Below are 15,128 nucleotides of genomic sequence, written 5' to 3'. Positions count from 1 at the left end.
AGATCATAGAGTTCAACTATTGAGGAACATCTTTAAATTGCTCTCTCCCTTGCATTTGGAAAAGATGATGTCTCTGTATTATTACAATAGAAATACATGTCCTCAAGCATAATAGTACAAATGGCAAATGAACTATATTTTAGCAAACAATTAAGAACCAAAGGAGAAAAAATTAATGACTTCAAATAATTTCATATTTTATTGTTTTTGTGGTACTGGTGATTGAACCCAGGGGTGCTCTACCACTAAGCCACATCTCCAGCTCTTTTTATTTTGAGACAGGCTCACCCTAAGTTGCTGAGGCTGGCCTTGAACTTTGAGATCCTCCTGCCTTAGCCTCCCAAGCAGCTGGGGTTACAGGTGTGCACCACTACATCCAGCTTCATGTGGTCTTAAAAATGGACTGAAAAGTAGAATCAAACTCATTTCATGTGAGTGTGTTTCCCATGAAGTGTTTTCTTTTATGATTTGAAGCTGTAATCCAGAAGCTGGTGTACCCTTCTCTTTTTAGAGAGCCTCCATTTTATGTGGGTATCTACATTGACCTCACATGACTCAGGATTAAAATCCTGATTCATGCAAGCTAGTCACTGAAATCCCAATCTTCTTGCCAGTGTTTGGTTTTAGGAAGTGATGAATGACTCAATTCTGGCAGAAATGAGAGAGGAATTTATCTGGGGCTTTCTAGGAAGTGCTTCTCTGCTGATTAAAAACAGATGCACAGGACTGGGGACATAGCTCAGTGGTAGAGCACTTGCCTAGCATGTGCAAGGTCCTGGTTTGATCCCTAGCACCACAAAACAGACACAGACACACCCTGTTGGAAGTTTTTGTATCTGCATATGGTTGCTGGCACTGTGATAGCCTGCTTTGGACCTCAAAGGGAGCTCATTTGAAGACAACCTCATGTTCAGAGGATGCAGCACACTTGGGTGGAAAGAACTTGTGATTCTGAAACCATCATCGAGCTCCTGAATTAAGCAACACTGGATTCCTCCTATGCCAGAGTATCTTATTATATAACACAATTTTCCTTTATTATTTAATCCATTTTGCAATAAATTTCCTTTTACTTAGAGTATGCTTTTATTAGTTTTACACATACTTTTATTAGTCTTACACACATATGTCTTTGTGTGTGTATCTTTTTTTATGGCAATGTCGAATCTTTGTGTGTTTTTTTTGTTGTTGTTGTTTTGTTTTGTTTTTTAATGGTAATGTTGAGAGCCCTGACACATGAATGATGAGAGTATCTTAGAGTAAAATTGATTACTCCCAATGTGGTGGCACACACTTGTAATTCCAGCTACTTGAGAGGCTGGGCAGGAGGATTAAAAGTTGGAAGCCAGCCTGAGGAGCTTAGCAAAACTCTGTCTCAACATAAAAAGTAAAAAAAATCAAAAGGACTGAGGATGTAGTTCAATGGTAGAGTACTTGGCTAGACTGTGAGCCTCTGCATTCAGTCCCCAGTCTTGCAAAAACAAGCAAACAAAAAAGACTCTATTATGCATATTTATACTAGAAAGATTCTAAGTCAAAAACAATATTAGAACATGATTTATTTTCTACTTGGATCTCCTCTTCTGGTGAGATAGATATGTCAAGAGCCACCTGGTTGTAAAGTTTTATCAGGATAATGAATCAGTTTTATTTTCTGAGTAGAAGTAGTCCTGGAATTTGTAGAAAGTTTTTAATCCTGCCTTCTTTCTTTACTCACCTAGAAAAACATGGAATTTTATATTTTTGGATTGCATAAGCAACGTTGTGGTATAAAGTAGTCCTTTTTTTTAAACAAATATTAACAAACATATTAGTCATATGTCCATCACTGTGACCAAAATACCTGACAAGAACAATTTAGAGGAGGAAAAGATTATTTTGGCTCACAGTCTCAGAAGTCTTATTCCATAGTTGACTGGCTTCACCATTCTGGGCCCAAGATGAGGCAGAGCATCATGGCAGAAGGGTACGACAGACGGAAGGTGCTCAGCGCATGACATTCAGGAAGCAGAGAAAGAACACTAAGGAGCCAAAGATAAAATATAAACCCCAAAGTCACATCCCCAGTGACCTAACTTCCTGCAGCCACACAACTTGAATGAATGTACAGTTCATTCAAGTTCAAAGAGCTCTCATAATCTGATCATTTCATATTCTGCATGAACACAGGAGCTTTTGTGGGACACCTCATATCCAAACTATAACACCAAGCTTAAGCTTGGGATAGTGCAAATTCCTAAAGGGGTTGGATTGACAAGCAGATAAAACATACACTCCTGAAACATCTAGGAAATCTCAGCATGTGCATGAAACACAGATCAAACCATAAAGTTTCAATAAATGTTTGTTATAAAGAGCAGAAAATGTGTCCTAAAGAAGATAAGCATGGTTCTTTTTAGATTGTACGGAAAACCAGAAAAACAGAGGCCATGTCGTATTGATCTTTGTTCATACTGAATTAGCACTGGGCACTTAATAAGGTGGTAATATTATTTGAACCATTGGTTGAAATGTGCGTAAGCATTATGTGTATTCTTTCTTCTTATTTATTTATTTATTTATGGTACTGGGGAGTGAATTCAGGGGCTGTCCATCACTGAGCTACACCCCCAATCCTTTTTTACTTTTAATTTTGAGACAGAGTCTCACTAAGTTGCTTAGAGTCTTGCTAAGTTGCTGAAACTGACCTGAAACTTGTGATGCTCCAGCCTCAGCCTCCCAAATTGCTGGGATTACAGGCATAGGCCATCACTTGGATTCTCTAATACTTTATAACTCCAAGTCCCAATCTATAATTCAATGCATAATTATCATCTCACTTATCTTATTGTTAGATTAATCCCTTTATAGTATTGGAAGCATTCTGACTAGAAACTGTGACTCAGGTAACCCACAAAGAGGTTTATCATTGGAGAAAAAAACCTAATGCATGTACAAAGGAAGTTTCTGCCTGATGTTTATTTGGCTCATTCAGAAACTTGATAAGCCACGTCATTCAGTTTTGTCAACAGTTGGACCCATTGCGTAATTGCACTGACTGGATTAAATGCAGCATTTAAAAATTTTCCAGTCCACGAGTCCATCCTGTGGTCACTGTTAGAGCTGGAGAGGTTTATTCACATGAGGACTTGAGGCATTTCGTCTCTAACATTGTCCTCTCTTGCTCCCTACCTACATGTGTCAGATGTGCCCATTAGAGTTCATTTCGTAGTTCCACATTCCCGGCACTGCCCTCTGACCCTTGCCTGGGCTTGATTCCCCTGACAAGCTGTTCTGCACTGCATATCTGCAATGGCCAAATTATGCCGTTGTTTGTCAACAGATTATCAAAATGTATTTACTAAAATACCCATTTTCACATTCCATGTGATTCCTTTTGATTTATTTCCTTGGTATATTTCATTTTGGTCACTGAGATGTAGGATTGGCCTCATGAGGCAATATTATAGAATGAAGTAACATTACTATGAGCTCTTGTCCTTCTCTCTGCTTCTATTAGTATGTCTTGCTGCCCCAAGATTTTTTTCTTTTAACATTTTATCTCTGAGAACTTCTTTAAACGTTCAGTTTACTAAGTGACAAATGATTTGAATTTTTTTTGTCTGAAAATGTCTTTTATTTCCCCCTAATTTCCTGAAAAAATACTAAATATAGAATTCTGGGTTGACAGGTCTTTTGTTTTTAGGAACTGAAAGTAATTGCTCTACTTCCTCTGGCCTCTGGTTTCAGATGAGAAAACCCTGTCATTTGAATTTTGGTTCCCTATAGAGAAAAAGGAATTGGGATATAAAGTACCCATCTTTTTTGGGACAGAGGCCACTATAGGTCAAAAGAGCAGGTCTCAGGATAGTGGGGAAAGTTCCTCTCTGAAGCATGGCTCACATGAAGGATTTCAGGAATCACTTTTCTCATTAACACCTAAAAAGAAGACTTGTAGAAAAGCATCTTGAATCATCCCCTCGACCCTAGAAAGAATTACCTCATCTGAGAGCATAAGTGGGCTTACAGATAGAACATGGAGCTTCTTTCTAAATCACAACAAGATAATGGCATGGCTCTAGAAGAGGCAGGTTTTGAAACAAGAATGTTTTATGTCCAGAAGATGGAGCTGGCAAAAGTAAATTGCTAGCTTTGTAAGAAAACTAGTTTCTGTTAATATTGGGTTCCATATTGGAAGACACATTCCTCACTAACGTGTACTATGCCAGTGATTCTACTGAGTTCCAGCCTCTGTTCTAAGCTCCTAAAAACTTTTTTAAATTTAATATCCCACAAAAAGTCTGAGAAGTTACCAGTATTATAAACATGCATTTTTGTTTTCTGTTTTCTTTGCAATGCTAGAGATTGAACCCAGGGCCTAGTGTATGCTAGGCAAGCACTTTACTACTGAGCTATACCCTCAGCCCCAGCCAATATTATTTTTATAGTTAACAACTTAAGTTTGGATCTGTTAGAATTAGTTGGGATTCTATTTTAGTTCTATGTTCTCTCGATGCCTATATAATGTTGCAGCTATACTGCCTTCTTGCTATCATTGGGTAAATATTATGACACCAACATGTAGCAGTCAGACAGTTGGATAGATGGTATTTCGTGTTGTATTATGCTCTAGACTATTTAAAACAGTTTCGTAACCTTGTGACTATTGCATTTGGGGCCAGGTAATTCTGTGTTAGAGGGAGGAAAACTTTGCTGTGTGTAGTAGAGTATTTTGTACCATCCCTAGGCCACAGGAGCAAACATCCCCAGTTGTAATAACCAAAAATGTCTTTGGTGGTTGTTAGGGACCCCTGAATGACAAAATCACCCCCAGTTGATAATCACAGGCCTAGAACTACTGAAATATGTTGTTTTGCAAATTTAAAAATAGATAGCACATCTAGAAGGTTTAAAAGTCTTAATAATTTTAAAATAAATTTGTGATTTATTTTTTATTTATTTATTTATTTTTGGTACTGGGGATTGAACCCAGGGGCACTCAACCGCTGAGCACATCTCTAGCCCTATTTTATATTTTATTTAGAGATGGGGTCTCACTGAGTTGCTTAGGACCTCACTGTTGCTGAGGCTGGCTTTGAACTTGTGATCCTGCTGTTTCAGCCTCCCAAGGGATTACAGGCATGCACCACCTAAATTTGTGACTTTTAATTGATAGTTACTTGATAAGTCAAGGTTAGGTGGATATGGACAAGACTCTCTGGAGGGTTGTTATTATAGTTTGGATATGAAGTGTTCCCCAAAATCTTCTGTGTTGAAGGTTTGGTCCCTAATACAGAGTGGGGCTTTTGGGAAGTCATCATGAGAATCATGAGGACTTTCACCTCATCTGTAGATTAATCCATAGATAGATGAATAGACTACTGGGAGGTGGTGGAAAATGTAAGCAGATGGGACATGGGCTGAAGGAAGTAGGTCACGGGCAGTGTGCCCTAGAGGACTGTATCTTGTGCCAGGTCCCCTCCCACCTTCCTGATTTCCCCCCCACCCCCTGCTGTGCCTACTAGCAGCCATGAGCTGAGCCCTTTTCCTCCACTGTGTCTTCCACCAGGATGTTGTGTCTCATCCTCAGGCCCAAAGCAATGGAACCAGCCCCAACCATCAACTGAAACCTCTGAAACCATGCGCCAAAACCAATCTTTTCTCCTCCAGATTGTGTGAGGCGTTTTGGTCACAGTGATGGAAAGCTGACTAACACAGTGGTTAAGTTCTTCTGACTACTTCGTATGCCTTTTTGGTTGGTAGCTGGCATTAACATTTTAGTTGTTTTCTGGTGAAGTAGTATTTTCAGATTGTAAGTAATCAGATAGTGCTTGTATTATTATTTCAGAAATATCAAATGATATTCATTGTTAAGAAATTCTTGGTTTGTCTTCACACATTTTAGAACACAGTTGCAATATTAAAGTCTTTATGATTTTTGTGGACAAAAATGGATGATATGTGAATTATAGCTCAGTAAAGCTAATGTTATAAATGAATGAGTGAATGAATGAATAATTGAACATAGTGAAAAGCAGTTCTTCTGACTTTACCCTTTGGTGTCTTACCTTAAAGTCCAGAATAGAAGAATTTAAGACAGTTCTGAAAATTAAATGGCTCATTAGATATTTAAAACAGCACTTACATCTTTCCAACATGAGTTTATATATCTTCAGTCTTATGATGGAATTCTCTAATTCATTTGCTCAGTTAACAATTTGCTATATCCATTCAACATGTATTTCTTGTGTGGATCTCCTATGTTCAGAGCACTGTGCTGGCAATTAAGAATGAATAGAGATAAATAAGATAATAGTCCTTACTCTTTGGAAGCTCACAAATGGAGAGGATCCCCATTAAATATGATATAGAGAAGAAAACAGAAATTAAATGAAGCTTCTATGAAGGCAATGTGCTGGGTGTTTCATATTGACTTAGGATGGTTTAAGAAAAGAAAGCATTTACAATAATCCCAATAATCTTTGTAAAATTTGTCTTAATAATAATAAAATTTTAAGGCCTCTGTGCAAACTGTAGTAGACTTTTTTTTTTTTGAGGGTTGGGGGGGGCACTAGAGATCAAACCCAAGGCCTTGTGCATGCTGGGCAAGTGTGCTGCTGCTGAGTTGCATACATAGCCCTGGAAGATGGATTATAAAGGAAAAAAAAAAACCGGAACCTAGACTAAATAGGAGGCTGTTTTAGTCCTTCAGAAGAAGGTAATGAAGGATGATTTGCTTCTCTTGCCTGTCTTTCAAAGAGAATGTAAGTTCAATGAAGGCAGGACTTCATAGTATTCATTGTATTCACTGCTAGATTCCCCACACTCAGAACTGTGCCTGACAGACAGCGTCTGTTCACAGTATTTGTTGAATAAATGAAGAAATCAGCAAAAGATCAAATTAAATGAGACAATGAAAATTCAGAGATGTTGGAAAGAGACATTTGTTTCAGAGTTGGGATTTTCTCCTTCTCTATATAAGATTTTTACACATTTCAGCTGGGGCCTTTTTTCAAATGTTGGAAGGAGATGAAGTTCATTGAAAACCCTCCCAGATCCTCTTACCTGTGCTCTTTCCTGCCTCTGGCATCCACTTCCTCAGTGATCCTACCATCAATCTGTAAGATTGGCAAACTAGAGCTCCTGGATCCAATTCATTCTGCAACCTTTTTCTGTCGGGCTTATGAGCAAAGAATGGTTTTGGGTTTTTTAATGGTTGGGTAGAAGAGTAAAAGAAGAATCAGTTTGCTGACCCTGGATCTTAAAGAACTCTGAAGAAAGGATTTGAATTCCATTCACAATAAGAAATAAATCATTAATTAGTGAAAGCTCCCAAGATGTAAACAAAGAAACAAGAGGTAAGACAAAGTCTCAAGTTAAACAACAACAACAACAACAAAATGAACCCATATAATACCATTAGGTATGGATTATATGCGAGGTTCTCAGCTGAGTATAAAATGCATTCTCTTCTCTCCTTCCTATAAGGCTATAACATAGGCAACACTATTTCCATTTAGCAGATTTGGAGGTGGAAACACAGAAGTTGGATAAATTTCCCCAGATCACAAAACCAGCATAAGATAATGCAAAAGTTTCTACCTATACTAGTTGGGTTTGAAACCACGTTCATGCCTGGGGTTGTAGCTCATTGGTAGAGTACATGCTTAACGTGCAGGAGGCCCTGGGTTTCATCACAGTGCGTGTGCACGCACACACACACACACACACACACACACACGACAAACAAACAGCAAAAACGAAAACCCCACAGCCACATTTCTAACTGTAGATGGCATTTCAGAGATAAGTGAGCAAGTAAAGTTGAGGACACAGAGAGATGAGAGTAGAAGTTAGATCTGCCTACTGTCCTTGAAATCATAGTTTTTCCAGGGCACAAAAATAGAGAAATGTGGAATCATAATTCATGATACAGATTTTCATGGTACATTTCCTTCCCCATGACAATGTAGCTACTACACCAGAGCAAGAGTTAGGGATTATGACCAACATTAGATAACAACAGCTCCTTTTGAATATTATAGCTAAAAGTCATCCTGCTAGAGTTGGTGCCCAGACATGAAGGAAAACTTCAAAGAAGATAGAAAATGGGATGGATTTATTTATTAATTTTTATTAACCTAAGAGCAGCCAACTTCACTCTTGGCAAATGAGGGCTTGAGTTTGTGAAAAGAGGATGAAATGTCCAAGAAAACTTGCTGCAGGATGAAGAAACACTAGAAACATTCTGAGGGATATAGCAACAATAGTCAATTAAACAAAGATGATACTTGTTATAAAGAGACCAAAAGTTGGCATGAATTGGAAGATTTACTTTTAATCAGGGAATCCAATCCAGCAAAGTCTAGGCTCTGAAGAATGAGGTTTAGAAATAAAAACGTGGGTTACTTAAAGCCAAATGCCTTCAGAACTGTCTTATTTTAGAAACCATGTGCACCAGTAAGCTTTATATTACTGTAACAAAATACTGGAGGCAAATAAGTTAAAAATAGAAAAGGTTTATTTAACACACAGTTCTGAAAGTTCCAGTCCAATACCAGGTGGCCTGATTGATTTGGGCCCTTGAAGAGGGATGGATGGTAATGGCTGGGAGCACATGTCAGAGAAAACTGCTCATGCCATGAGTCAGGAAGCAAAGAGAGACTAAGGAACCAGAGTCCCCAAATTCCCTTTGAAGGTACAACTTCAAGACCTCTAGATAAGGTCTTCTCACTCGGTCCCACCTCCAAAAGGTCCACATTACTTCCCAATAGCGCCACCTGGGGACAAAACCTTTAACACAAGGACTTTTGGAGAACCATACACTGTGTTTTTGGGTGTTGCTATAGGTAGTGATAAAGGGATGTTTTGGTTAGGGAAACCCAGATGTGGCTGCAGGAGACCTGCTGTGATTGTGGGGATCTACCTCCTACCATAGCCTACTCATGTCTCTGCTTCATAGGCAGGCACCTGAGTCAGTTACATAGCTTACAAGGCCAGAGCAGGGTCTTCCCAGGAAGACTGTGAGCCAGGAAGACTGTAACTAGCACTGTGCTGTGCACATTGCATTGTGCATCTCTAAAGCATACCTGAGGAGGCAGAGGCTTTGTGAAGTTTAATGACTTCACTAAGTCAGCCATGAAGCACCCTGTCTAGACACACACACACAAACACACACATTTCAGAACATGAGCACTTTCCAAAGTACTTTGGGTTTCTGGTACTATGGTTGAAATGTGTCCCTTACAAATTCAGGTATTCAGTACAAATTCAGGTATTCAAACATAATGGCCAATGTGATAGTATTAAGAGGTGAGCCATTAGGTCATGAGGGGTCCTCCTTCATGAATGGGATTAAGACCCTTGTGAAAGAGGCATCACCTACAAGTGTGCAGCTTGTTTGCCCTCCTGCCTCTTGCTAGGTGAGGACGCAGCAACCAGGTGCCATCTTGTAATCAGAAAGTGGCCCCCACCAGAGACCAAACCTGCTCTGCATTGACTTGGACTCAATAGCTTCCAGAACTGTGAGCAAAAATAAATTCCTGTTCTTAATAAGTTACCCAATCTCAAACATTTTGTTATAGCAGCACAAATGAATCCAAACAGATGGCAAATAACGACTTAAAAAAAATTTATGGCAGTCCACAGAATGAGGAATTAATGACAGATACACACTTATCCTCACTTATTTTTTCTTTTGAGGCACCAGGGATTGAACCCAGGGGCACTCAACCACTGAGCCACATCCCCAGCCCTGTTTTGTGTTTTATTTAGAGACAGGGTCTCACTGAGTTGTTTAGTGCCTTGCCATTGCTGAGGTGATCCTCCTGCCTCAGCCTCCTGAGCCACTGGTATTACTGTCACTTTTTAAAAATTTAATTGTAAATGGACATAATACCTTTATTTTGTTTATTCAGGGTTTTCTTTTTTTTTTTTAATGTGCTGCTTGGGATCAAACCCAGTGCCTCATGTGTGCTAGGCAAATAAATTCTCTACCACTGAGCCACAACCCCAGCCCTACCCTCACTTTTGTAACAGTGTGTGGTGACAAAATTTTAACAACCAAAATATTATATAGAAGGTCATTATTGCCCCAAATCTTTCCGTGTCTGTAGAATGCATATAAGTAATCTGATGTAGAAAAAAAAAATCAATGTTTAAATCAAATTCGGAGACTCTAGATTACATAATTATAAACAGGTTTGCTTAACCACAGGACTCTCAGAACTCTGAATATGCTTTTGCAGGCCGGGAGTATCCAAAAGGCAGTGTTCCCAAATGTACTTGACTATGGAGCCTCTTCCCTTCCCATATACCTACATGGTACATTCATGGGATCAGTATTTGAGGAAACAGGTGGGAATGCTCTGACCTGAATTCCAGCAACACTAACACAGTTCTTCCATATTTCACCCTGTTCAGAAGAGATTGCATTCATGTCTCTATTTTTGACGGGAGTCATACAGATGAAGAGAACAGTTTTTTTGTACTCTGACAATTCTGCACCCGAGCCATTAGATCTAAGTGAAAACCTGAAGCAAATAAAACTGAAGCTACAAAGTGTTCATCAGGGGAAATTAGCTACTTGGTGAATACTCAGTGCATCCCGGGGAGCGATGGTGATTAGGAAGCTGTGAAAACACCTGCCCAAATCATGTGTCTGAACAATTCTCACGTTTGCAACCTGCCTGGAAAGCAGAGATGTCTCTTCTAATCACAGACTCAATAGCACATTGACCATCCCACAGGGACACCTGGGCCACGTGGCAGGGGCAGTGAATCCAATCCCCTGCTCATCTTGTGCTCCCTGCAGATGCCCAGCTCCCTGATCTGAGAGTAGAATGAAAGGAGCCGTGTGGCCTCGAGGAGCCTGGGCAGTGACCTCCATGCAGTATTCTCCTCCAAGGTCTTTGGTGAACTTTTAGACTGAAAGCAGAAATTCCTTCTTTGTATCCCTGATTTACCTCTACAATCTTTTTAAAAATTACATTTATTTTTAAATTGTAGGTGGATACAATATCTTTATGTTTATGTGGTGCTGCGGATGGAACCCAGTGCCTCACACGTGCTAGGTGAGCCTTCTACCTCTGAGCCACCACTCCAGCCCTACCTATACAATCCATTTGGGTTCTGGAATTTTCAAAATTGTTCCTGGACAAGTGACTCCGTTGTCTCTTTGTCATCAGTACCATCCTTCCAAAAGGACTAAGCTCCCCTTCATCACTTTTAAATCATCTGACTCCAAGAACCACCTTTAAGTGATGTTTTCCCAGACGTCTATTTTTCCCTGTTTCATTCACTTTCACTTTCATCATTCATTTTTGTTCCTTGTCTGACACTTTAAATACCAATATTTATTAAACACCCCTGACTCTGCTCATCATCATCTAGTAATTTTCTCAATTTCCAATTGCTTTTAATACATTTGGGGAATATCCTCTCATTTCAGATTTTATCCAGAAAAACACCCCAACATATGAAGACCTACACTCTGAATATGTGGCTTGTGTGAGGAATTTTTGTATATCAAATATGTCTATATTAAACAGAGCAGTTAGTGGGGTTATCAAGAGCCCAACTTTCACAGCAGCCTCTCTGGGCATGAAGATCTTGTTTGCTATGACAAGCTACCAGTCTTTATGTGCCTTACTTTCCCATCTGAGGAAAATAATTCTACCTCTCCCATTTGGTTATTAATAAGGATTAATTGAATTAACACATCTAAAAGGCTTATAATAGCACTTACAAACATGGTAAGCAGTGGCTGTTATTATTTCCACCATTAAAATAAAAGCATCTTAGCATAAAGTGGGAGGAATGTTGTTAAAGTTTTTTTTTTTTTTCTTTTTTTTCCTGTCTCTTTAAGGTCCACATTATGTAAAGGATCATTTACCTAAAGTTCATCAGCACACTTCCTATATAGGAGAAAAGCGTCCAGTGTTAGAAAAAACTGGAGATCTTAAATATTTATGGAGGCCTGCCTCAAACAGAAGCTGGCCAGCAAAATATAAACATGAGTATGTCGGTGGAGTTGGTTGGGGAATACAAGACTATAATTTCATCAACAAATCCAGACGAGAGAGCGGCTTTCATATCAAGGTACTGCCCTTAGATTTATGCTCTTCCTAGCGTATTGTTTCGTGACTTCAGTTCTTTCTGGGTTTGCTTCCATAGGCTGTTTCAGGTACTTGATCTCTTATGGAAAAAATAATGGGATTCTAGTTTTTCAGAAACGTAAATTGTTTGAATAAATGTTCTTGTTACCGCAACGCCCCCTTAGCCCTTTTAATACAAGAGAGGGGAGGTGTGAAGAAAATGAAGCAATGGATAATCCCAAAGCATTTGGACTTGGTTTGGGGATGCATTCTGAGTCACATGGATGCGGAGGCATTCGCACACTCTTCCCCCATCCCAGCACTGTTCTGTGAGTGGGCGGTGTCAAGGAAGGAAAACCTGTTGGACATGATCCACAGAGCCCAAACAGGAGTCTCAGATCTTTGGAAGCCACTGAATTGCACATGCCTGTGTGTCAGTAATTCAGGGTATGCAGTCAGATGAGTCTTAGAAACCTTGTCTGATTTCCTTTAGGTGATGTGGACACAGGCATGTGCCCACAGTCTCTTCTGGGAATGGAAGGGAATGCAAATGATTTTGGAACCAGAATCTGAGAATTCAGGTATCTATTTCTAGGTAGGCCTATTGCATTGTCTGAAAACTGAATGTGCCAGTTATGCAATAACCAGAGTTCTTCAAATTCTTAAGGCAATGTAGTGCAGTCCCACATGGTGAAAAGAAAGAAAGAAAGCAAGAACGAAAGAAAGACCGATCTTTGAACAGCCCAACTTTTGTCTATGCAGGAGAATGGTTTGGAACTCAGTCTTGGAAATTGGAAACTCTGATTTGGGTCTATCTCTGTGACTTTGGGCAAATGACTTCACCTTTCTGCATTCCTGTTTCCCGCTCTGCACCTGGCAGTACTGGCAGGGGGAGGCCCACGTCACAGGATCACCTGAATTCGTATTCTGGTTCTACCAATTCCTGGCTGTGCATGGCCATGGTTAAGTTCTGCTGTGATTCTGTTTCTTCATTAGGAAATCTTTTTAACCTTTGCTTGTCTATTTATTTATTTGATGCTAAGGCTTGAACCCAGTGCCTCACACATGCTAGGCAAGTGCTCTGCTACTGAGCTACAACCCCGGCCTCCCATTATGAAATCTTAATAGCTACCTTAATGGGCTGTCATTGGCACTAAACAGGTTGATTTTGTGAGGTGCCAGGAATAGTGCCTGGCATGTAAGGAGCTCTATATGTATTTAATATTATTATGTTGCAAAGACTAACTGTGAGAACACAGAAATGCACTAAGCCTGATGTCTGACAAATGGTTGATATCTAAATTTTAGCTATTTGTATTAATTCTTGTGTTTCTTTTCTTTTTTAGTTTGTTTTGTTTTGTTTCTGTTTTATGTTGCCTAGGCTGGTCCTGCACTCAGGTGATCCTCCTGAGTAGTTAGAAGGACTGGTCTGAGCCATTGTGCCAGAATTGTGTTTAATGTTACTCAGTATCATTGAAACAGAATGAATGCCCTGAAACATAATGTTAAACTTTATGCTATTCTACTTAGGCAAAAATGAAGTTCTGAAATTTGATTAAATATCAAACTGGCCACCAGCAAGAAAAGTACAACCCCAAAGCAAAGCAGTCAGTTCTAAGAGATCCCAAACTCTGGTTGCCTGGTTGCTTCCCTTTGGTTGGGGATGTCCTGCTTACACACAGTCTGCAACCTGTCTGGCCATCTGAGCATGTATGACTTCTCCTTCTTAATTTTTAACTTAAGGACCCATTTGTCTGCTCAAAAGAAGTGCAACCAAACATTCCTTCGTTTTTAAAGCAAGTTGAGAATCTAAAAGAGATGGTCACTGGAAGTTAGCTTTCCAGGAAGGTATTTATTCAGTTTCTCTTGTTAGGATTTCAGACTGCATTTAATGGGGCTTGGTAACAGTATCCTCTTGATCTCTGTGGCAGTTAGTGTGAGCCATGCAGGGATTTTCTTTTCCAACTTTTCACACACTCAGAAACTGGATTTGTTTGGCATGTGGTATAAGATGATCCCAAGTGTGCTGAGCATCTACACACTTTCTCGGTCCTGGCACTTTAACTTTAATTATTTCCAAGGATCTATCTGTCTCAGATAACAAGCTTGAAGAACACTTTAAAGAATTCCCTGGACATAGAGCTTTATAATGAGAACAAAATTATTCTAACAATGACCATGAATATTGGTCACTTAGAATGACTATTCATATTAGCAAAGAACCATCTGCGATTTAACTACCGGTTAAAACTGGTTTTGTCCCCGGGAATGCTCATCTTCTTCTGCATATCTAAGGTGAGCTTCCTTCCCTCTGTTATTATCCAAGGAAAATCACAATACCATTCTTTGAGTCTAGACTCAGATTTTGATTCCTTATCAACCCACAGCTTCAGGCAGCTACTTCCAACCAATCAGACCTGGTGCATGATTGACACGTGAACTGACACACACATATATACACCACACATAGCAAACGCACTCCCACATACACACAAGCTGTCAGAGTAGTGGTCTTAACCTAGGTTAGCTTCACTGCAGAGCCAATCAGTTCTCCAGTGTGGTGCCACTTAGGAAATGTCCTAGTCCACTTCTAGTTCTTTCTCCAGTACCTCACCTTTCTCTAATCTCTACATCCCTCAATCTTCCTGGTTCCATCTTAATGCAAATTAAAAATGGTCAATTCTTGTTTTGATCTGACTGCAGATACTCCTCAGTGTCTCTCACTTCGTGCTCAGACCTTCATCTACTGGATTTTATAGCTCTAACAGCTGCTTTTCCTAATTTATTGCTGCAGGTCTAAGACCCGCAGCAAAGGAAGCTCAGCCACCTTCAATAAACTCCTGGTTAAAATGCCTGGGGGCAGCTGCCCCCTACCTGGGAACTGTCTCTCCTATTTGGGGCAGGAGGAGGGTTTCTATAGATCATCTGGCTTTTGGCAGGAAGATAATAACTTCCATGCTGAGTGACACCTGAAAAATTCCTCCCACATTTTAGAGGTCAGTAAAAACCACAAGATTGGATTTCTCTTCTGGCTTTTTTTTTTTTTTTTTTTTT

General features: G+C 39.7%; 1 protein-coding gene across 1 annotated transcript in view; it reads left to right on the top strand.

Annotated features, from left to right (window-relative positions):
• The window catches only part of CUNH4orf45 (chromosome unknown C4orf45 homolog), a 73,558-nt gene that overhangs the window by 20,323 nt on the left and 38,107 nt on the right, over positions 1 to 15,128 (top strand). The window contains exon 2 of the mRNA XM_015484366.2: positions 11,846 to 12,078. Within this exon, the coding sequence (XP_015339852.1) occupies positions 11,846 to 12,078 (233 nt within the window). The remainder of the gene's footprint in view (positions 1 to 11,845; positions 12,079 to 15,128) is intronic.

Source organism: Marmota marmota, unplaced genomic scaffold, assembly GCF_001458135.2.
Source record: "Marmota marmota marmota unplaced genomic scaffold, marMar, whole genome shotgun sequence".
Lineage (NCBI taxonomy): Eukaryota > Metazoa > Chordata > Mammalia > Rodentia > Sciuridae > Marmota > Marmota marmota.
This window is presented reverse-complemented; position numbering and strand designations above follow the sequence as displayed.